Below are 23,986 nucleotides of genomic sequence, written 5' to 3' on the forward strand. Positions count from 1 at the left end.
TTTAACATATATTGAATTATTTGTAATCTAGGGGAGGGAGTGGAAGGGAAGGGAAGGAGAAAAAAATTTGGAACACAAGGTTTTACAAGGGTGAATGTTGAAAACTTTGTGTTTTGAAAATAAAAAGCTTTATAAAAATAAAATAAAATATATTCTATGTGATAAATATATTTTCTAAAAAAAAAATGGCATCTTCTCTAAAAAAACTTTCCTTGATGTCCTCCAAATGGTGATGATTTTTCCAATTTGAGGTGCTTCCTGAGTCCCTCTGAAAAACACTTGGTAGGGATTGTAAAAGGGTGACATTTGAATCCTGGTTTTGCCACTTGTAATCTGTGTAATCCTGGACACTGTTTCCTCATTTGAGGGGCTGGATTTGATGGCCTGGGAGGTCCCATCTAGTTCTAACGGCAGATTGTGTTTGTGGCTCAAGAGATGCTCTTTTTCAGAAGACTGACCGATAGCGGATGAATCTTTATGATCACAGTGACTCATTATGACAGTTACCAAATTGTAAAGAGTGTGGGTAGAAAGAGCCCCACTTTCTACCATGTTTCTAGAAATCTCAAGATCAAAGTTTTTAAAAATTACTGTTTATTGGATGGTCTTTGATGGTGTGGATGTAAAGAAAAGCTTGGACTATAGTAGTACACTGGCCTGGAGACCTCAGACATTTACTAGTTGTGTGACCATGAGCCGATAACATCAGTTTACCTCAGTTTGCTCAACTATAAAATGGGACCAAATGTAGCACCTCCCTCCCAAGGTTGTTGTGAGGCTCATATGAGAAAATCATTGAAAAATGTGCCAGACATGATAAGTGCTGTATACATATTAGTAGTAGTAGTAATTTCTCATGATGATCATCATCTCTAAGCAGGTTTTTTATCGAGTTGGTGCTAAAATATTTTAATTTCCATCGAGAAATGAAAAAGGACAGAATTACAGACATCCTGAGAAACAAAGGCAGAGAGGGGATCTCTAAAGATCCCATTCTTGATTAAGTTCAAGCATTGAAGGGCCATCCTATGTGAGAAAAGGGTGGCTGCTCCAACCCAGAGGATAGCACAAGGTGGAAGATGTCAGTATGCAAACTGTAGACTGAGGATAGCAGAAACTTCCTAGCAATGAGAGCCATCCAAAAGTGGAATGGGTGCTTTATGAAATAGTGGGTTCAGATTCACTCAATTCTAGTCAAACCAATTCAATTTGTTTTTAAAAAACATTTATTAAATGCCTCTGTACTAGCATCCCTTTACTAAAAGTCTTCTAACAAAGGCTGACTGATCTTGTTGATGAGATCATTGATGATTCTCATTCGAATCTGGATTTGATTAGATGGTCAAAGAGGTAGGACCCTTCCAACCAGGAAACTTTGTGATTATGGGATGTTTTTGTCCTATGTGGAGTGATTTTCACTGTTTCTAGGAACACCTTTTATAAGCATCATAATATTCTCTTTTTTTTCCTGAGGCAATTGGGGTTAAGTGATTTGCCCAGAGTCACACAGCTAGGAAGTATTAAGTGTCTGAGGCCAGATTTGAATTCCAGTCCTCCTGACTTCAGGGCTGGCACTCTATCCACTGCACCATCTAGCTGTCCTATAATATAAGAAGACTACACAGAATGGACAATTTAAAAAAAACAATTCTTGATCTGAGAGCAAAAACTACAAGTGACATCGTTCTGATTTTACAGTCATTTTGCTTTAATTAGGAAACATTAAGCATATACAAATACCAGGAAAGAAGATGAAGCAATTTTAGATGCAGAAAAAGCTATAAATCTGACCATTCAAAATATTATCAAGATGAGAGCAATTTAGGACTCCAGGAAAATAATGAGCCCTAGGAACCAATAAAACAAGGGACAATATTGTGTTCTATGCTATGCGACTAACCCCAAATATACATTAGTAAATTTATAAGGCACCTATTACTTTTCAAATTTCCCAAAAAGAAAATCTAAACTTTTATGCATTTATTCTCTGAGGGAATCACAGCTCCAAGAATAGAGGAAGGAATTTAGAAACTAACATCATCTCCCCCACACGTTGCTTCTCAAATGGGTATATTTAAAAATCTTAAATCCCAGTTCATTTTTTTCCTTTAAATCATTCTTGTGAACCTCAGGCAACTCAGACTAGGGGTGATGGCCTAAGATGTGACAGCAGCATTCCCTCGGATGGCCTGAACTACATTAAACTAACTAGAGAATATCTAACACAGAAAATAAAGATGCAATAAAACACAGATAGTTTATTTGTGGCTTTCTAAGTCAATGACAGTCCCTGGGGATCCTCATGTATGATTTAATGACCCTGTTTCTGGTTGTTTGACCCTACTATTCTAGGCCGACAGAGCTCCACGATTTCCTGAGTATACACAGAGGAAATACTCGGAGATCATGACAGCAGACACAATGGACCTGCTCCCTGAAGTACTTTGGGAGAATCCTACCCGGCTTCTCTACTAGCTATGATGCTGGATAAGTGACTGCCTCTGTGCACCTCAACTCCTTCATTTGTAAATAGAAATAGGGTGGAGTGGATGGGATAATTTCTAGATCTCTTCTAGCTCCACTGTTCTATATTCAATGTAAGAAAACGTTATTAAACACATCTATGTGCAAGGCACTGAAGTCTTCAAAAGAAAAAAAAATAAAATCAGTTCTAGCCCTCAAGGAGATTACATTTTAGTGGGGGAGATAGAATGGGTGCCAGAGATAAATGAATACAAAATTTCTTGAGGAAATAGAGAACTCTAATAACTGAGGGGATCAGGAAAGGTTTCACAAAGGCAGCTGCATCTGAGCTAAGTCTTAAGGGGAGCTGGAAGGGATCCCGAAAGGTAGCACTAGAGATACACATTCAAGGCAATCCAAGCATAGGGCACAGCCTGTGCAGAGGCCTGGAGGCTGGAGATGTTTTTGTGCATGAGCAGAGGGGGTGGTGATTGCATTCATGTATAAATGTACATTTGGTTAAGATTTGTATTGAGGAAAAATTGACATAGACAGAAGGAGCTCTTCCAGAAGGTTTATGTTTTTACAATGCCCTTTGTCTGGAAGCTAATTGTTTCTTATCTGCATCCCCAAGAAGAGTCTGGTCAGCCTTCAATGCTGGAGAGCTTCCATGTCTATATGATCAGTTCTTCCTCTGTGAGTTCTTGTCCGACATTCTCATCGTCCGAGGATCTGAAGTTGTAGAAATCCTCTTCATCTATTGGTTCTGTTTCTACTTCAGCCGAAGAGCCACTGCCAGAGCCAGAGCCTGAGCCCGAGCCCGAGATAGACCAGGGATCCTCCTCAGAGAAAGGGAACTTTTCAACCATGTCTCTGGGTCTCTTTATTCTGAAAAAGGATTGAAGGGAAAGTCAGGCTTTATAGACACTGAAGGACGCCAGGCAAGATTGGATAAGACCACCAAAAGAGGGGCAGGGAGGAAGCTAGTTACTTGCATTATTGTTGGAGGCTAAAGCTTAGAGCAACCGGGACTGCTTCATTTGTCCAGATCACAGGATTTTCAAGGAGAAGGCCTCAGGTGGCCTCCGGTCCAACCCACAACTGAGCAAAAATCTCTATAACAGAACATGACTCATGGGCAGGCTGCCTTGGGAGGTGGGGGGGGGGCGGTTAGCAGGCTCCCCATCACCGACCGTTTTGAGCAAAGGTTGTATGAGCACACGATATGACATGACAATTATCCATCCATCAACATGCATTAAACACATGAGCCAGACATTGTTACATTCGACCTGCAGATCTAAAAGTGAAATAGGCCGTGCCCTTGAGATGGTTACTATCTAGTTGAAGAAGATATGTGTGTGCATATTTATATGTATGTGAGTGCTTCTGTGTATATATATGTACATGTACATATATGTATCTGTGTGTGTTTTTTGTAGAGAAGGGGGAAGGGAGAGAGAGAGAGAGAGAGAGAGAGAGAGAAGGAGAGAGAGAGAAATGGAGGCCATTCATCAAGAACTCTTCCTTCTCCCCTCTTCATCTCAAGTCCTTCAAATGGTTCCACCACTATCTCCTCCTTCACTTTGAGCTGTTTGTCAAGGCAAACTCGTCTACAGTAGCCCTTGATCCCATTCTATCCTCTCTTCTTGTTGTTCTATCACCCCCTACTCTCTCTTCCTCAATTTCTCCCTACTAGCTGCTTCTCAACTGCCTACAAATGCATCAGTTTCTCTTCTGCCCTCAAAAATCCTTTCTGTGTTCATCCATCCCCTCTAGCTATCAGCCTTAATCTGCCCTTCCCAAACTCCTTGAGAAGGCATCCGAAGCCACACTTCCACTTCCTTTTTTCTTTGTCTTCTCAGTATAACCTAGTTTCATTTAACTCTCTCCAAAGTTACCAATGATCTCTTATTCTTCTTGATCTTCCTGTAACCTTTGACTGATATTTTTATTTCTCTAGGATTTCATGATCCTGTTCTCTCCTAGTTCTCTTTCTATCTGACTCCTCAATCTCTTTGGCTGGACTTTTATTTGAAACACATCCATGTGAAAATAACCCCAAAGGCTCCATCCTGGACCTTTTACTCTCCCTCTAGCCAGAGGTTCTTATTCTAGGGTCTAAACAATCTGGGACTTTTTAAAAAGAAGTATTTTGATAAATATATTTCAATGTAACCAGTTTCCTTCATAATCTTATGCATTTTATTTTCTATATTTAAAATGTTCTGAGAAAGAGGTCATAGCTTTCACCAGACTGCCAAAGGTTAAAAAAAAGAAAAAAGGTTGAGTCCCTGACTTTAAAACTTTCTAGAGATACTAAGAGGTTAAAGGGTCACAGAGCTAGAGTCACATAGCCAGCAGGTATTCATGTTGGGACATGAATCTAAGTCACCTCAGTCCTGAGTCTGTTCTGTCTCTCTGTCTCTTTCTGTTTTTCTGTCTCCCTGTGTCTCTGTCTGTCTGTCTGTCTGTCTGTCTCTCTTTTTCTATCTCTCTCCACATATTTCCTTCCCTCTGTCTCTCTTTGTGTGTCTCCTCTATTTCTTTCTCTGGCTGCCTTTCTCTCTGTGTGTGTGTGTCTGTCTGTCTGTCTCTGTCTCAGTTTCCTCTCTTTCTCTCTCTGTCTCCTCTTTTTCTCTCTCTGTCTCTTCCCATATATCTCTGTCCCTCTGTCTCTCTCTGTCTCTCTGTTTCCCTCATGTGTCTCCTCTATTCTCTCTATTTCTTTCTCTCTGCCTCTGTCTCACTTTCCCCCCTCTCTCTCTTTCAGTTTCCTCTCTTTCTCTCTCTATCTCGGTCTGTCTGTCTCTCTGACTCCTCTTTTTCTCCCTCTGTCTTTCTCTCTCTCCCCATATATCATTGTCCTTCTGTCTTTCTGTTTCTCTCTGTGTGTGTTTTTCTGTCTCTCTGACTGTCTGTTTTCTCTCATTCTCTCTCTGTCTCTCTCTGTCTTCTCTTTCACTTTCTGACTCCATCCCTCCATCCATATATACAGACATATATACAACATGCACCTATACATAGACACATACACACACATAGTATACACGCATATAGCCAAACAGATATTTTTGTCTGGACTTGTAACTTCATCAGTAAGAGGAAGTACCTGCTATGAAAACTCTCTCTGCTTATGCAGACTAGCAACTGATCTAAAAATCCCAGTATATAGTCTTAGGAAGGTACATAGAGACACTGAGAGCTCTCCCAGCTTGTCTGTGCTCACATTGCTGGGGCAAGTTAGTGCTAGGACTTCAGCTCAAGTCTTCCTGACAGTGAGGGGAGTTTTCTACCTACTATACCAAGCTGCCTCTCCATAGAGACAAAAGTATTGTAAATAATTTGGAGTATATGTGTAGAATGGGGATGCTGAGAATGGGTCTACTTGCTCACAGGATTGTGAACAAAGCAATCTGTAAATTATAAACTGCTGGAGAAATAGGTGCTGCCATTATTGTTGTTATTTTCATTTCCCCTCCTATCCATTTTTATTTCCTCTCCTATCCGTGATCCCAACTTTCTGGCCTTCAGAATTAGGCCCCATGTCAGGTGCCTTCATTCCCCACTCCATTTGACTCTCACATTTTCAGCTTCTTCTCTGTGTTGTCTTCCCCCCACTAGAATGTAAGCTCAATGAGGGCAGCCATTAACTTTCTTTCTGCTTGTATTTGTATCCCTAGCCTTAGCAAAGAGCCTGGCCCATAAGAAATGCATAATAAATGCTTTTTTCTTTTTTTTTCTCTTGTATCACTGTTAGTCTTGTGATTGGTCATCATTTTGTTGCTTATCTTATTTTGTTGTTTTTGCTGATTATTACAAAATTTGTAATAAAATTATTTAAATATTAAATAAAGACAAAGAATTTGCTGGTATTTTACAGTCTGCCTGTTGGCTCCCTCCATGGACAATGTCTAGAAAGAAGAAGTGTGATTTACTTACAGATATGGATCCATTGGAGGACTGACGATCCCATTGTCTTCCCCTTCAGGCATGTTGAACCATGGTCCTTTTTCTTCAATACAGTTGGCAGAAAGACTATCTGGGCGACATCGAACCCAGTGGTATCTTGCTCTTCTGGCAGGAAAACCTGAGCAAATGAAATGTCCACACATAATTAGGGACATAGAATGGATTTGCCAACTTCTTTTTCATGAGACATTTGGGGTTAAGTGTCCCAGGGTCACACAGCTAGGAAATATTAAATGTCTGAGGCCATATTTGATCTCAGATTCTCCTGACTCCGGGAGGGCTGGTGCTCTATCCACTGCTCCATCTAGCTGCCCTGATTCTCTAACTTCTCACATCCAACTTTAACAAAGTTGAGGCAACCCATAGATTTCTTTCTTAGTGTTGATTTAATGGGATACTATGGTATAAGGTTTATACCATTTCACAGATGAAAATTAAAGTTAATTAATTTAAAAAATTAAAATTAAGCACAAGGACATTCAAGGGAATCCTAGGGAGGTAGCTTAACTCTTTCCATCTTTCAATGGACTTATGGTCTCATCAATGTGGACATTTTCTTTAGTATTGCAGAGAGCAACTCATCCATGCCTGCCCATCTTGTGACTCCTGTCCATTCCCACAACGGAATTCAACCAACTAGAAGCTTTCCTCTTTCAGCTTTTAACTTTGCATACCATTGGACATTAAATACTCAGTGGATCATGAGTCTAGATGCCAGGTATCTTTTGTTCTTTCTATGAGATATGGGACAGATCTATGTAGTCACATAATTTCCTGCTTTATTAGAATGTAAAAACTTTAAAAGCAGGAGTTGTTGCATTTTTTTTTAATGCCTCTTTTACCTTACCCAGTACTTGGAATACAATTGATCCTTAATACAAGATTGACCTCTCTCTCTCTCTCTCTCTCTCTCTCTCTCTCTAACTGGGGTAAGTGACTTGTCCTTGATCACACAATTAGTAGGTATCTGAGGCTGGATTTGAAATCCTGACTCTGGGGCCAGTAATCTATCGACTGTGCCATCAAGCTTCCCCTAGAGTCTCTTTCTTAAAGCAGCTTGTATACAACCTCTCTGTATACTGAAAGCAAGCTAAACCATTATCAGCACCGATGTTTTAAGATTCTATTTTACTGGAACAGCCGGCAAATTAGAGACAGTAGCTTTGGGGCAGAATTTTCTGTATGTTCAATAACTAATCTTGTTTGATTTTTTTAGCATTGCAACTTTGGCAAAGTCACAACTTCTGTTTGTCACATTTAAAATTTGGTGAGTATATGCTTGATGGGTAAAGTGCCTCCAGTGTTTTGTTTCTTTTTACTTCAACTCTTAAATCAATCTGCTATAGACTTTATATGTATTTAGTTAAAAACAGTTAGTTCCCAATGACAGAAGCAATACTAAATAAAAGAGCAGCAAAGCTCTCATTTACTAATTATGTGTTGGGGTCTAATTCTGAAAATTCTCATTTAAAAGGTAGATAGACAACATAATGAAACGTTTAACTATTTGTGTTATTTTGAAAGTGTTCTGCTTTATAGTTAAAAGATTTCCTTTGTACATTGTTTTGGTTACTTGTGATCATGTTGTCTTTCCATACATGCATAAAGCTTACACTAAAACAAAACAGCTGCTTTTAAAAAGCAGTAATTGCTTTGTTATCTTTTATTTCTACTATAAATGAAGCATTGCTTTAAGAAACATGACTTCAGAGGGAAAGGGACCTGTATGTGCAAAACTGTTTGTGGCAGTCCTCTTTGTAGTGGCAAGAAACTGGAAACTAAGTGGATGCCCATCAGTTGGAGAATGGCTGAATAAGTTGTAGTATATGAATGTTAGGGAATATTATTGTTCTGAAAGAAACAACCAACAGGATGATTAAAGAGGGGCTTGGAGAGACTTACGGGAACTGATGCTGAGTGAAATGAGCAGGATCAGGAGATCACTATACATGGCAATAACAAGACTATACAATGATCAAATCTGATGGATGTGCTCTCTTCAACAATGAGATGATTCAAACCAATGGCAATGCTCTTGCCATGAAGAGAGCCATCTACACCCAGTTCTGAGTGTGGTTCACAACACAGCATTTTCACTGTTTTTGTTGTTGTTTGCTTGCATTTTACTTTGTTTTTTTTTTCTTGTGTGGCACGACAATTGTATAAATATATATACATATATTGGATTTAACATATATTTCTACCGTGTTTAACATATATTGGACTACTTGCCATCTAGAGGAGGGCATAGGGGAAAGGGAGGAAAATTGGATTTTGTAAGGGCTAATGTTGAAGAATTGTCCACTATTTGAAATTTTTTTAAAAAATGTAAAAATTAACAAAAAAGAAAGAAACATGACTTGAAAGTGTTGTCTATTATATAAAATAGTTGACACTCTCTTGGTGTAAAATTCTACTGCATGTATAGTGGATATGGAGATTTTTATATGCTTTAATAGTCATCATTAGATAATAGAGTCTTTTGTGAACAGGGGGAAAAAATGCTTAAAAACAATGAGAACACTGAGGTTAATGCAATTCAACTCCTCAGTCACTGGACTAGGAGTTCCCATAGAGTATAAAAATTGTTTGGTCCTTTGAATTCTCTGCCTTCCTTCTCCTCTATTCCATTCCTCCACCATTATGGCAAAATCAGGAGGAGGCACACAGGACCTTTTGTGTTTTTATTGTTGTTTCCAGGGTTGCCTTGACTAAAGTGACTGTCCATCAGTGGGCCAGCCCATTGGTAATCAGCCTTACTCAGGAAGGCTGATTCTCAGCAAGGGAGCTCTGACTATTGCTAGCAGCTCTAGGTGGCATTAGATGGCATTCCAGCATGGCACGATCTGCCAGAACTTCCCTTCCGCTGCCACGGCCTTTGAGAATGCAGGGTTTTGGAGGTGTGATATCAGAATAAAATATGAAGGAGTCTTTCCTGATCTTCTCATCCATTAGTATTTCTCCCCAACTTCAAATCAAATGCTCATGTATCAACATCTAGTCCGACAGTAAATATGTGGTGTGCTCATACAATGAAGCCCAGGAATCCAATGGATATTATTGCTCACACTATTCCCATGTAGTCAAAAGGTTCTTTTTTGCCTCATAGTATGTAACAATGTGAGAAATAATTCCGAAACCTGGTAGAATTAAAATATATACTTCTCGGTGGCCAAAGAATCAGAATAGATGTTGTATGGATTTTGTCTATTTCTAGATATGTAGAAGTGTCTGCCCCAACAGAATGTCAACTCTTGGCAGCCTTTGGTTTTTGTCTTTGAAACTCTGGCTCCTAGCATACTTCCTGGCATATAGGAGGCTCTTAACTGGACTTAACTGGTTGACTTATTGATTAAAGGATAGGTCAATAGACCAAAGACATTATTGAGCACTTAGTCATGGAGAGGCATGATATGTTAAAAAAAATGAAGAAATACATTTTTTTCTCTCCCTATCCCTACTTGTCCCCTTGGGCCTTACTCCTTCCTTTGGCACCCTCACTTTTTTAGGGATTCTACCACAAATGCCAGAGATACAGAGCTGGAATAGAACTGGATAGATGCTTAGTCTCCAACTTTGGTATAGTGTTAGAGGCAGGAATACTTCTTAACTTGAATCCCCCCAAAAGCAGGACTATGCCTTAAGGGAATGGACAAGATTATCCTCCCAGGACCAGTGAACCCCTTCAGGGATCTTCCTAAAACTCAACCCATCACATTCTCCAGCAGAGGGAGACATCCATCGTCTTCCTCACCCAGTATTTGCTTAGAAAAACCAGACGTAACAGTGGCAAGTTATAATGTCCTAGCTGAAGTAATATCAGCTACAACAGGAAGTGGAAAGGAAAACCAATACCCATCTTTCCATGATGTAAACTTCACTGAACACTTCCTTTTTCATCAGGTAAGACAAAATATTGCCATCAACAAAAAGTTCCTGGCTTGTGAATCACAGCAGCTGATGTTGTGACAGAGGGATGAAGAGCTGCCGTTTGCATAGTCCTCGGAAGTTTTCCAAAGTCTTTTATATCCATCTAATTGGAGCCTTCCAGCAGCACTTTGGCATAAGTACTATTATCCCCAACCTACAGATGGAAACATCTAGGTTCAGAGAGGGTAAGCAAATTGCCTAGTAATTATGAGAAGGCAGAATTTGAACTCAGGTCCTCTTGGTTCCAAATCCTGTATTCTATTCATTAGAATGAAATGATCCAAGCAAATCATTCCATAATTTTTTTCTGATTTCTTTTCTTTTTACATGAACTTTATTTAACACATACACACACACACACACACACACACACACACACACACACATTGTGTGTATATATGTATTTCTTTCCCCTTAGCTGGTGAGCTATCTTTGGTATAAAACAATAAAAAGAAGGGGGGGGGGAAATCCCTGGTTCATCAAATCTAACATATTAACTGAGTGTGACAGTATAGACTGTGTTCTATACTCACAGCCCACTATTTCTGCAAAGAAAAAAGGAAGGTGCATTTTCTCAGATTCATCAGGGCCAAAGATTTTCTGAGTCTTCAGATAGTGTTTATGAATGCTAATCGTTATTCTGAGCAGTGAAAAGTCTGTGGAGGAAGTGTCTAAGTGAAACAGCTACAACGAATTTCCAGGGACTCATTTCCCTCACCAGTTTGGGGGCGGTTATACACCCCCAGATTTCAAATGTCTCAGCTATGAAGAATCATAAAGAAAAAAGGGGAAACTACCTGCTCAGATGAGACCGATTCTTACTTAGTAGGAATCGGATACTTTGCTTTAGATAAGGAATCTATGTTCCCTGTAAGTCCACTAGATCACAGAATTCCCCCCATCACCCAGCGGACTGAAACTAAAAGGCACAAAACTTTGAAAATGTCTGTGCTGGGAGGGGGAGGGGGCTTACAGACAAGGAAGGGACCCAACAAAGGCTGTTTTCCCCTCAGTGTGGGAGTAGCCTTGTTCCATCCTGCCCTGGCTGAGAAAGGCTCGTTATTCTGGAGATGATCCAAGAAACTGAGGGAATATCCTGAATGGTTTCTGGACACTACATCTTCCTAAGGAGTCTCATATGGAGGTCTCAGGGGCCTAGTTTGGCTTGAAATTGCATTGAGAGAATGAGGGAAAAGGGGAAAGTAACATTACTAGAGAGCTAACTGAAGGACAAGGGATGACCCTTATTAAAGTCTGCAAACATTAATTGAACATTTCCTTTGTTCCAGATCTTGAACTCTGAGCTAGGGATACAAAGAAGAAGAAGAAAAAAAGAAACAATTACTACCCTCAAGGAGTTCTATGGTTATAATATATACAAAGTAACACAAGGAGGGCACAATTTGTGGTCTATAGGAATGATTAAAGTATCAGTTTAAACCATACTGGGTTTTTTCCCCCCTGAGGCAATTGGGGTTAAGTGACTTGCCCAGGGTCACACAGCTAGGAAGTGTTAAGTGTCTCAGTTTAAATTTGAACACAGGTCCTCCTGACTTCAGGGCTGGTGTCTATCCACTGTGCCACCTAACTGCCCTAAACTATACTATTTTTTAAAAAGTGGTCAGAGAGACTCCCTCAATTTATCAGGACCTCCCCAGATTTTGTTTTAAATCTATTTATTCCTTCCCAATGACTCTTCTCACTCACTCCTTGTAACAAAGCCCAGTTAAGGCAACAAATGACCACTGGGACCATGTCTAAATACTGTAGACTTCATTCCCAACACCTCTTGAGGAGGCAGGCTTCATGTTCAGTCGGTTGAAGCCTTTGTTATTACCTGGGCTTTGAAGGAAGCTAGGGAAATAGAGCTAACAAGGAAGCAGCTTCCAGGTGTGAAGGGTCCCTTCTACAAAAGGAAGGAGGTAGAAACGGACCATCACACACAGAGAAGACCTATTATTTATGTTACTGTTGTTAGGGGCTAGAGTAAGGCTTTGCACTAAATGCATTCTCAAAGCATAGCTGAGAAACTGAATAAAAAGATTTAGGGATTTTACTTTCAAAAAGCTAAACCTGTTTCCCCTTCTTTGCCTTCCTGATTCATACACACATAGTTGTGATCCAAGCAAATTTTTAAATTAGCTCCCTAGCATTTTTTCCACACTGGGCTAAATTTTTAGAAGTTTTACAAGTCTGGAAGTCCAGAAATCACTGGACTTAGTCTGTTAATTTTCCTGAGATGGCTTCCCCCAGCATGGTTTAGTAGCATAAAAAAGGTCCAGCCAGCTCTCTGCCTCCCTACCACAGTGCCCTAGAGGTTGGATTCGGCCCTTCTCAAGTTTCAGTTCTACTGAAGTGTTTCACTGTGACCCTGGCCATGCCGTTGCAGGACACTGGACAGTGTGGAAGGCAATCTATAACATTTGCTAGGAAGGGGCAGCTAGGTGGTGCAGTGGATAAGGCACCAGCCCTGAAGTCAGGATGACCTGAGCTCAAAATGAGACACTTAACACTTCCTAGCTGTGTGACCCTGGGTAAGTCACTTAACCCCAATTGCCTCAGCAAAAAATTAAAAATAAAACATTTGCTAGGGGAGTCTGACCCTATGATTAATGGTAGTTGTTGTTATCGGGGTTTTCTTGGTAAGATTTCCTTCTTCAGAGCATTTCAAGTAAGGGGAGACTGAGGCAACAGGATGAAGTGACTTGCTCAGGATCCACAGTGTCTGAGACTAAACTTGAATTCACTTCTTCCTAACTCTAGTTTCAGCACTCCTCCCACTGTGCCCCCTCGCTGCCCCTCGGTGCTCTGCAAAGCTTAAAGAATTAAGTGAGTTACTGATGATTGCACAGCTCTAGAAGGGGTGACCTTAACCTCACTATCCAGCTCAGCCAGAACAGACTTCATGTCCGAAGTGGAATGCCCAAGGTCAGAGGAGACAACGGCCCTCTGAAGTCCGTGCTATTATTGGTCTGATTTACTGATGCAATCTTCCATCATCCAGGGGAGTAACCCTGGCGGAGAAGGGACCCAACTTCTGCTGGTCTTGCTTCTCAGTAGTCAGTCATGGCGACTGAAGGCCCAGAAAATAAAATTCTCCAAAAAAACCAAATTGTATAGTATGCACATTACATAGTATATACATATACACACCTATATGTATGTACATATATATACAAACACATATACCTACAAAATGGGAAGATAGAGGAACAGATGGAGGGATGGATAGACAAACAATGGCAGCTGAAGAGGAAACAGAAGAAGTAATTTTATTGTTTGGGGAACTTTATACATTGATATGCCTTTTTCAATCTAAGTAGAGATAATGTAGGTTTCGTTTGGTTGATATCTAAATTTAAATTCATAACAAATTATTATTAAAAAATTCTCACGATCAAAATCTTTGCCACTGTCAAATGGTTCAACATTAGATATTGTTTTGTTGATAGAAATGATTCTAAGGAAGAAGCATTGCCCGCTGCCTTGCTGATGCAGGGGCCTTTCCTACTGCCCTGTGACTGGAACTTTCTATGTGTATTATCACTCATTAAAAAGTCAACTCCTTAAGGATGGGGACTGGGGCACAGATCTCTTTGTAGTTCCCAGTCACGCTGTCTTGCTTCATAAATGCAAATATGACTTATGTAAAGTACAGGCTTTATGCATAATAAGCACTTAACAGATTTTTTTTTTTTTCATTCCCTCATGAGGAAAATGAGGTTGAGAGAAGTTAGTGATTTGTCCAAGATCACACAGCCAGTAAATATCTGAGGCAGGATTTGAATTCAGGCTCTCCTGACTCAAAGAGCCAGACTTTAGCCACTGCAAACATTATTGAGCTGCCCATGGAATAAGGGGTTTGAACCAGATGGTCTTCATGTTTAGTTGTGTGACAATTCAAATAAGGAAGACGTGATGTACAAGACTTACTCCTAGAAAGCAGGAACATTTTTGTGTCCTTCTTTTTAAAAAGATTTCTTTTTTATGTAACATAGTATTACACAATTATATAAATATGTCATAATATATATAAATATATATTATTTGTATATAATTATACCATTATATGTTATATATTATTGCAGTCTATAATAATTGTTATATGATATATATATATATATATATTACAATGAATTACAGAAAACACCAGGTTCCTTTAAATCCTAATGGACAAGGGATATTTTTTTTGATGTCATAGCAGAAGGATCTTCTCCACCAAAGGGGATCTACAACCATTTTATATTTATAGTCCCTGAGAATTGTGTAGGGCACTGAGAGATTAAGTGAGGTCATACAGGTAGAAATGAGTTTGTGCCTGGGAGATGGATGAGCCAGACTGCTAGCAGAGCCTCTGGAATCACTTTATAATACTCATTGCAAAACTGGGGGAGGGGAAGGTTGGAGAGAAGAATAGATAAGCTGTTTGACCTTGGATAAGTCATTTAACCCCTTTAATTCCTCATCTATAAAATGGGAACACACTTGAGAAGGAAATGCCAAATAGTTCCATTGCCTTTTGCAAGAAAATTTTGTCCATGGAGATCACATAGAGTCAGATATGATTAAATAATACCAAGTTTAACAAGGGTATTTCCTTGATGGGATTTTTTTGGGGGAAAATCCCATAATCCTTTTATTAACACACTGACAGATCTCTCAGTGAGTTATTTCTAGAGTTGACTAATCTCTGCTTTTTACTAACTTCCTTAGCTTCAGTTTTGGAGCATGACCTCAACTCAAATTCTAGGGACTTCCTCTGTGTGGGACTGATTCCAATCTGTACCTGCCATTTTCCCTAGAATCTTGGCTACAGAAAGGACCTCCGGGGATCGTTTCTCTAACCTGTACCTGAGCAAGAATTACCTCTGTAGCGGACCAGACAAGAAGAAACCCAACATTTGCTTGGAGACAACCAAGATGGGGAGCTCACTTTCTCAAAGCAACTGTGGGATAGAAGTTTTTTCTGCTTAAATAAGTCTTAAATAAGTACCTTCTATCTGGTACTTAGTTCTGCTCTTTGGGACCAAGCAAGTCTAAATACTTGAAGAAAGCTCTCATGTCCTCAATTCTTTCATGACTCCAGGCTAGCTGAACCCAATTCTTTCAAGTGATCCTCTTATAGCCTGCCATAGAGTCCCTTCTTCAGCCAACTTCTCTGCTTTCAGATGTGCTCCAGTTCATCAATGTCTTTCTTGAAATAGAGTGCCCAGAACTAAACATAATGCTCTATCCAGATATGATCACATTTATGTTTGAAAGGATTGTACATATTTAATCGATATCAGATTGCTTGCTGCCTTGGGGAGGGGGGAAAGTAAGGGAAGGAGAAAAAAACTGGAACACAGTCTGGCAAAAAAAAATATTATTGAAGATTATCTTTACACATATTTGGAAAATAAAATTCTATTAGATATGGTCACATCTGGAAGAAAAGTTTTCCTTTGGAGAGTCCATTAAGTATTCTAAGTTCACCCTGAAAACATGTTAACTTCTCTCTTAGACCTACACATCTAAAACACCATATTCAATGATAAGAACAAGTGCCAGTACAAAAAAAATCACGTGAACCTCAGTGGGAAATGTAATATGTTCATGATATTCTGAAGACAAAAACATTCCCAAAATTGTGCTGAAAAATGAATCTGAAATATGGATATTTGTTCATTCATTAATGTTCCATCAATTTTACATTAAAAAAGGAAACTATCTTATTTTGCTTGATGCGGTTTAATTTTTTGCATCACATTACTTCCCCAATATGCCCTTCCTTCCTTCCTCCTTACCCAGAGAACCTTCAGGTATAATAAAGATAATGGAGGCTACATATGTACTATTCATACCCATAGTCCCTCCACCTCTGTAGCAAAGAGAGGGAAGTTCATTTTCTCAAATCTTTAACCAGAGCAAGTTTGTTGCCTAATACTTAGGTGTCTACTGTGTGCATAGCCCCCTGCTAGATACAAAAGGAGCTAAGACAGACTGATGAGCTCCTTTTCTTATGGACTTTTCCTCTGATCCCTGATGATCCCCAGACAACCTTGTCAGGCTTGTATCTCTTCATCTAAGTTATTCTTCTGTAAAGCTAAAGGTTTGGGATCAGAAGTCCTTTACCTGATGTCTATGGAAAGATGTCAGAGGGTCTGTGAATTTAGATGAGGAAAACAATAGCTTGATTTTCACTGCTCTAATGGAAAGCTAGCATTTCCTTCAATTATTTAAATATTTGATTCTGAAAAAAAGGTCCATACACTTCACCAGCCTGCCAAAAGGGCTCCAAGACACCCAAAAAAGGAAAGAGCCCTACTCTAGATAATTCATTAACTTAAACTCTGTCTTGCTTTTTTCTTTCTTTTTTCTTCCTCTCTCCCTCCCTCTGTTCCTCCCTTCCTCCCTTTCCTTCCTTCCTTCTTTCTTTCTTTCTTTCTTTTCTTTCTTTCTTTCTTTCTTTCTTTCTTTCTTTCTTTCTTTCTTTATTTCTTTCTTTCTTTCTTTCTTTCTTTCTTTCTTTCTTTCTTTCTTTCTTTCTTTCTTTCTTTCTTCCTTCCTTCCTTCCTTCCTTCCTTCCTTCCTTCCTTCCTTCCTTCCTTTCTTTCTTTCTTTCTTTCTTAGCACAGCAGAGTGAAAAGACAAACTGCTGGAGTCAAAGTCAGGAACACCTGGGTTCAAATTCTGCCTCTGACACTTGTAGATTGGGTCACTCTGGACAAATTGCCAAACTTGGAGCCTCAGTTTCTTCATCTGGAAAATGAGGATAACCATCGCACTAGTGTTAATTTAAATAATTAATTAAACCAAGGGAACCAATGACACAGAAATTTTACAATCTTCAGTATGAGCATGACCAGCTGAGACTCCCAAATGAGAGGGAGAGAAGATTAGCCTGTTACAAAACATCAACCGCAACTGAGAATAACATTGTCTCCATCGGAAGCCCAGAGTAAGACACCCAGAAGTCACTTCTAAGAAACAAATCCAGTACATCTGTGTCATGGTGAATTGACATTTCCTTTAAGATGCCGACCCCTATAAGTTTGTCCCTCCATCAACTGGGCCATCTTTTTGCCTTGTATTCCTTCCCCAAAGAAAAAGGACCCTCCTAAGGAACTAAATATTCAAGGGTCCTTTCTTTTAAACTCCTTTTTGAGGGAGGGTTTAGTTTTAACTAAATAAGATCACCTAGCAATAAATTACCTGGAAGGAAACAGGACGACCACCATTACCATACTACAGATGGACACAACTGAAGCTGGGAGAGGTGAAATTATTCCCTCAGTATCACTCAGGTTAGTAAGCACAGGACAGGAATGGGATGAGACCTGAGCTCAGATGTTCCTCAACCCCAAACATCCTGGGCTTATTTTGCAGAACCAAGTTATCTTTGTTAAACCACACCGCCTTTAGATGATCTGAGAGTTGCTAAGATTCTCTCTGATCGTCTTGCTAAAATTCAAGTAAATAATTACATATTTCACAAAAGAGTTTCCTTTTCCTTATCCTAACATGTCAATTTAAAAATAGAATCAAGTAAACACAAAACCCAGCTTTACTAACCCTCTTCCCTTAAAGTAAAAAGCGAGTGGTACTTGAGGTCTGATCAAGCAAGAAGATAATGTCATCGTAGTATCTTGAAGCTTCAACCTAGTATGTGAACTCACTTGAAGAAAGAAAGCTGTATTGGAAGTTAGGAAGATCTGAGCTCAAATTCTGCCTCAGACACTTCTAGGGCCTCCTTTTTCCCTCTATAAAATTAAAAGATTGGGATAGATGATTTCCAAGGTCCCTTTTATCTCCTAACTTATTGATCCTATCTCTGTATTATTTTTTAAAATTGGGAGGCAGGAATCAGATTTATGATTTTATCCAGTGGGGGAGTATCTAGTCCTTTCCCTGATACAGATCAGCATTTCACTGTATAGTCCTAGAACAGAGATTTCTAACCTGAGATCCATGAACTTAAAAAAAAACACCCACTTTAAAAAAAAAACCTGTATTCAATATAATTAGTTTTGTTTGTAAAACTGTGCATTTTCGGCATTAAATCACATTATCTTTTTTGATGGAAAACCTTTTTTTTTTCATTTTTAGAAATTTATTTATTTTTGTTTATTCCTCACAACATTTCTGAGGAGGATGAATGTCTTTACATCTACTTTTCAAAAGAAATTCCAAAGAAAAATAGAGGTAAATATCTAAATCACATTAACTTAAGAAGGGATTACCCCAAACTACCTAAAACCCTCTGTCTTAGAATTAGTGGCTTTGGGCACTTACTGAAGGGCTCATCCAGCTAGTGCCAGACTCGGCACACAAACACGAGACACCATCCATTAAGCTATGTAGTTTCTCATCTTACACTTCAGTATTCTGAGACTGTTGGTTTTTCTGATATGACACACCCTGTCCCCATTCAGGTCACAATCCTCTGTCATTTAGCAGGTGGTCTTGTAACTTGCTGGCTGAAAAAATCATCTCCCTGCTTCCAGCCTCAGTTTCCCCTCATTTAGTTTAGGCAGTCCTAGGATGATAAATATAGCTTTTTTGTGCCCTTTTTGGAAATTCCCCAGTTGGAACGACCCTCCAGAACTTGATCTCTGCCTCTATGGCCTTACAGAATGCCCAGTGCCCTCATCAGAATGAGGGAATTGCGGTGGAGGGCCCCCATTTCCAATTGGATAAGAGGCACAAACACCTGCCACTTAGACAAAATAGTACATTGCTGCCCTCAGAAGGGTAAGACGGCGTCTATGATGAGAAACTGAATCTTTCTTGAACCTTAATTCTGCTGCCTACTCACTGTGCAAGTGTGGACAATTCCTTGCCTTTCTCTGAGATTCAGTACTCCCCCTTTATAAGACGAGGGGGTTAGAGTAGGTGATCCCTAAAGTCCCTTCCAGCTCAGAACCACCGTTGTGTAGGTGTCGGGTTAAGTCCGGTCTATCAGGGTGTTCCACCATCCCAGATGCCTCCCTGCACAGCTATCAGTTTCAGTTTTTAAAATGAAGACTTGGGGCAGGGCTCCCTGGCTCCCAGCTCAGATGGCTACAGGGGCGAGCCTTACCTTGAACCAAGGATTCCATAAAGAGGAGGAGGGACAGAGCCAGGAGTATCCTCCGGGGGTGCATCCACAGATGCTGCATGGTGGCCAGCTTCAGCATCCACTGAGCCTCTCGATGGGGAAATGTAGCTGGGAGCTCTTTGCAGCTGAAAGCAGGTTCTGATCCTCCACCCCTGCCCAGACCGAGTCAACGTCACAGTTTCCTGAACAACTAGAATGACATCCACATTAAAAAAAAGAGAGAGAGAGAGAGAAGTCAAAGAACTATTTTTGCCCATTATGAAACTGCTCTGGACTCCCCAGGACACTTATCGAAAGTTTTGTTGCTTGCAAATTAAGTGCTTGTTCAAAAAAATTTTTTTCCACTCTCAGAATAGCATCACAGAGGCTTTGTTTATACTTGCTTCAACAATAATCTAGACTGTTTCTTATGTGAAAAAAAAGGCACCAAGGGAACAGTGATGAGCAAAGACAAACTTGGGATTGTGAGGTCTGGGTTCAAATTCTGACATCCTAATTCTAATTAAGTGACCTTAAGTAAGTCTCTTCATCTCTCTGAGCCTCAGTTTCCTCCTCTGTAAAATGAAGAAGTTGGAACAAAGCCCTAAAGTGTCCAGTCCAAATTGAAAACTCATATTAATTCCTGATAAGGTAGGAAAACTTCAAATGTGAATTATTCCATCATGGATAACAAACACAAAATGAAGAATGAGTGCTGAAAAACATCTAATTGGTTGGAATATAAAATTGGCTCTTTAGCTGTTCCCCATACCTGACTTTCCACCTCCTACCTCCTTGTCTTTAATGAAACTCTATGTCTGGAATATATCCCCACCCTCAGTTTGTTCAATCCCTATTTTCCTTCCTTCCCACAACTCTGGGGCTACCAACCATATGAGATTCATCATCAAACAATGGATCAAGCAACATTTGTTAAGTGTCTCTGTGCCAGGCATTGGGGCCCCCTTCCAGGTCTCCACTCTGATCCTTGATTTATTATCTGTCATTTCCCTTCCCTCAACTTGAGCTTCTTCATCTGTTAAACAAGGGGCCTTGACTGGGTTCTACATCTATTGCCTGAGGTTCTCCTCCAAGAGTAACGTGTACTCTATAGCCCTTCTCTTCAGAGCTCCCATCACTCTAAATAAAAACCTCAGTTTCAGAGTTGGAAGGTGGTTCAGATGACCAAGAACCTTCAAGCTTGAAAGAACATTTATTTAAAGACTCCCAGTGAACATGAGTCCTCTGCTTCCCAAGATATCCTATCATGCTTTGCTGGAGCCCTGATTGTTGGGTAATTTATCTTTATATCAAACCCCAGTTTATTGCTTGGTTATTTCTACCTTATTCTGCCCTCTAGGGCCATACAGAATAAATTAATCCTGTTTCTAGGTGATAATACTTAATACTGGAAGATATTCTTACAAACACCCCACCCCCCCAAGTCTTTTCTTCAGTCTAAACTGCCCACACTTCTTCAATTGATCACAAGATCCTCTGATCTCTATCATCTAGAAGCTTTCTGGTTCATTAAAGTTCTTCCTAATTATGCCCCAAAAGTTATCAAACTGTGCATACCCTTTGACCCAGCAGTGTTTCTACTGGGCTTATACCCCAAGGAGATACTAAAGAAGGGAAAGGGACCTGTATGTGCCAAAATGTTTGTGGCAACCCTGTTTGTAGTGGCTAGAAGCTGGAAACTGAGTGGATGCCCATCTATTGGAGAATGGTTGGGTAAACTGTGGTATATGAATGTTATGGAATATTATTGTTCTGTAAGAAATGACCAGCAGGATGAATACAGAGAGGCTTGGAGAGACTTACATGAACTGATGCTGAGTGAAATGAGCAGAACCAGGAGATCATTATATACGTCAACAACGATACTGTATGAGGATGTATTCTGATGGAAGTGGATTTCTTCAAAAAAGAGATCTAACTCAGTTTCAATTGATCAATGATGGACAGAAGCAGCTAAACCCAGAGAAAGAACACTGGGAAATGAATGTAAACTGTTGGCACTTTTGTTTTTCTTCCCGGGTTATTTTTACCTTCTGAATCCAATTCTTCCTGTGCAACAAGAGAACTCTTCGGTTCTGCACACATATATTGTATCTAGGATATACTGTGACATATTTAACATGTATAGGACTGCTTGCCATCTGGGGGAGGGGGTGGAGGGAGGGAGGGGAAAAATCAGAACAGAAGTGAGTGCAAGGGATAATGTTGTAAAGAAATTTTTTTCAAAATAAAAAAAAAACTAAATAGAATCAAATAATATAAAGTTCTTCCTAAAATGTGACTTACAGAACTGAATATAATCCACCCAGTGTGGTCAAACCAGGACAGAATACTGTGAAACTATGATTGAGCTCTGAATAATCATGCCTTTCAACACCACCTAAGATGGTGTCAGCTTTCTTGGACACCATATACACACAGCATCAGCTTTCTTCACTGCCAAATCATACAGTTGATTCATAGTGAGCTCACAGGTCCAGATCTTTTCCCTACAAACTGATGTCTATCCATGCCTCTGACACCTTGGACTTGTAAAGTTGATTTTTTGGATCCAAGTGTAAGACTTTACATTTATTTCTTATATTTTATTGATTCCATTTCTGTAATGGTTCAGGGGAAAAGAAGAGGAAAGATATATCCATTTTAGAGTTGAGGAAAGTAAAGTGAGCATAGTTAACAACTAAGTTAGTTGGTGCTTGAGCCAGAAATAATAAGTCACTGTTATGTAGACTTTTCAGTTCACAAAACACAAAACACGCATAATGCTATGATAGATCATATAAGTGTTATTTTTCCAGATTTGCCTAAAGTCACACAGATAGTAAGATACAGAGATAGGAGTTGAATTCAGCTTCTTCTGATTGCAAATCTCTATTTCTCCCTTCCCCCCACCAGGAGAAGGGATTCTTAGGGTACTAATATGGAGAAGGGCCCTACTATTACATTCTCTCTAAGAGAGTGTTGTGATCTATGTGCGATCAGTTAGCACCAATTGGGCCAGGACTAGGGCCAGATCAGTGTAGAGGACTTCAGTTTGGGAAGTTTCTAAGGCAACGAATGGGTGATACTTTGGACTGAAGAACTCTTCAGGTAGGATAGGGCATTTTAGACTTTGTAAGCCTATACCGGGATCCCATGGCTGGTAAGGACTCCATGGCTGGTAGTAATGACTTCTGGGAACATAGTTTAGATTCTAGACTTTGAAGATCACTGACCCCCACCCCCTCGTTTTATAAATATTTATCCAGGGTCACCCAGCTAATAAAAATGTGAGGTCACATTGGAACTCAGGTCCTCCTGACTCCAAATCTCCTGCCATTACTCCAAGGAACTTGAGAGGTCCTTTCCCCCGAGGCTACGTCCGGTTTGAAAGAAGTCTGTCCCCAAACTATTTCTCTGTTCTGCCGCTGGAGTCTGAAGCACGTACTTAGCCATGATCAGGAAATGGCCAAGGGTTCCGCCGGGAGATTGAAACAAGGCAGGGGAAACTCCTCCCTCTGATTAAAAAAAAAAATACAAGAAAGAAAAAAAACAAGAAAAAGAAAAAAAAAAGTTTAGAAAGGCCACAGAAATGGAAAGTGGAAAGTGATGTGTGTGCATAAAGCTTCAACCCCAAAGTTTCCACTGGGTTGTGAGTCAGGAAAGAGCAGAAGGAGGTCAGGAGGGAGAAGCAGAGGAGGCCGGCAGAGGCTGTGTGAGCCCGAGCCATGGAGGGCATGACTGGGAGGAAGGGGGCCAAGGACCTAGCTCAGGTGAAGAAGGGAGGGGTCACAGAGAGTCAGAGGCTTGAGGATGGCCTCTGTGACCTCCCCTTCACTCACTAGGGGACAATTTCTCACCTGGAAATGAGGCACTGCATGGCCTCTGAGGTCTGCCCCTAGACATGGACTACTGATCTAGGACTTAGAAATCCCACCTCAAACACGAGCTTATCTCTAAAATGAAATTTCCCCATCTGTAAATGACAATGATAACAGCACCTACCTTAGAAGGGTCTCTGTTGTGAACCTCAGATGAGATGCCATACATAATGCGCTTGTAAGCCTCCAATCGTCTCCTCCATTATTGTTATCTTCTGGAAAAGTGTATCCTCCCCTGATCTTCTCCAGACTTCACTGCACCTTCCTCTGGACTCCAGGTCAATGCATCTTCTTAATATGACCTCAGCCTGCCCCCCCCCCCCCCGCCCCGCCCCGTCCCCCTCAGCACCCCCTCACCTCTGCTCTTATGCCCTGTCCTTGGTACCGGGAAAGCATCTGCTTTTCACTGCATCCTCCTAGAATCCTTAGCTTCCTATATGACACAACTTTAGTGCCGCCTTCTTGGGGCCTTTTGCCATCCCTTCAGTTGTGAGAGTTCCTTTTCCTCCTTACACCTTGGGGACAGATACAACGGAAGCTCCCATGGGCAGGTGCCAGTTCGGGACCTATTTGGAGTTTTGTCTCTGAATTCCCAGTGTTTAGCGCAACCCCTTGCTCAATAAATGTGGGATAAACAATTATTTATGTAATATATTTATTATTTTATGATATTTATTTATTA

General features: G+C 40.2%; 1 protein-coding gene across 2 annotated transcripts; it reads right to left on the minus strand.

Moving 5' to 3' along the window:
* Window positions 1-1,687: 1,687 nt before the first annotated feature.
* Window positions 1,688-23,595, minus strand: SRGN (serglycin). 2 transcript variants are annotated; one of them, XM_023503325.2, is made up of 5 exons: window positions 23,429-23,595; window positions 22,872-22,941; window positions 19,427-19,634; window positions 6,406-6,553; window positions 1,688-3,351 (listed from the first exon to the last, which is right to left on the minus strand). In XM_023503325.2, exons 3-5 carry the CDS (start codon window positions 19,521-19,523, stop codon window positions 3,138-3,140), a joined length of 459 nt encoding a protein of 152 aa, XP_023359093.1. In that variant the 5' UTR covers window positions 19,524-19,634; window positions 22,872-22,941; window positions 23,429-23,595; the 3' UTR covers window positions 1,688-3,137. The 2 variants fall into 2 exon arrangements, with proteins under 2 accessions (XP_023359093.1, XP_012405613.1); XM_012550159.3 differs by lacking the exon at window positions 22,872-22,941.
* Between the last annotated feature and the right edge of the window lie 391 nt (window positions 23,596-23,986).

This window comes from Sarcophilus harrisii, chromosome 2 (assembly GCF_902635505.1).
Source record: "Sarcophilus harrisii chromosome 2, mSarHar1.11, whole genome shotgun sequence".
In the NCBI taxonomy this organism is placed as follows: domain Eukaryota; kingdom Metazoa; phylum Chordata; class Mammalia; order Dasyuromorphia; family Dasyuridae; genus Sarcophilus; species Sarcophilus harrisii.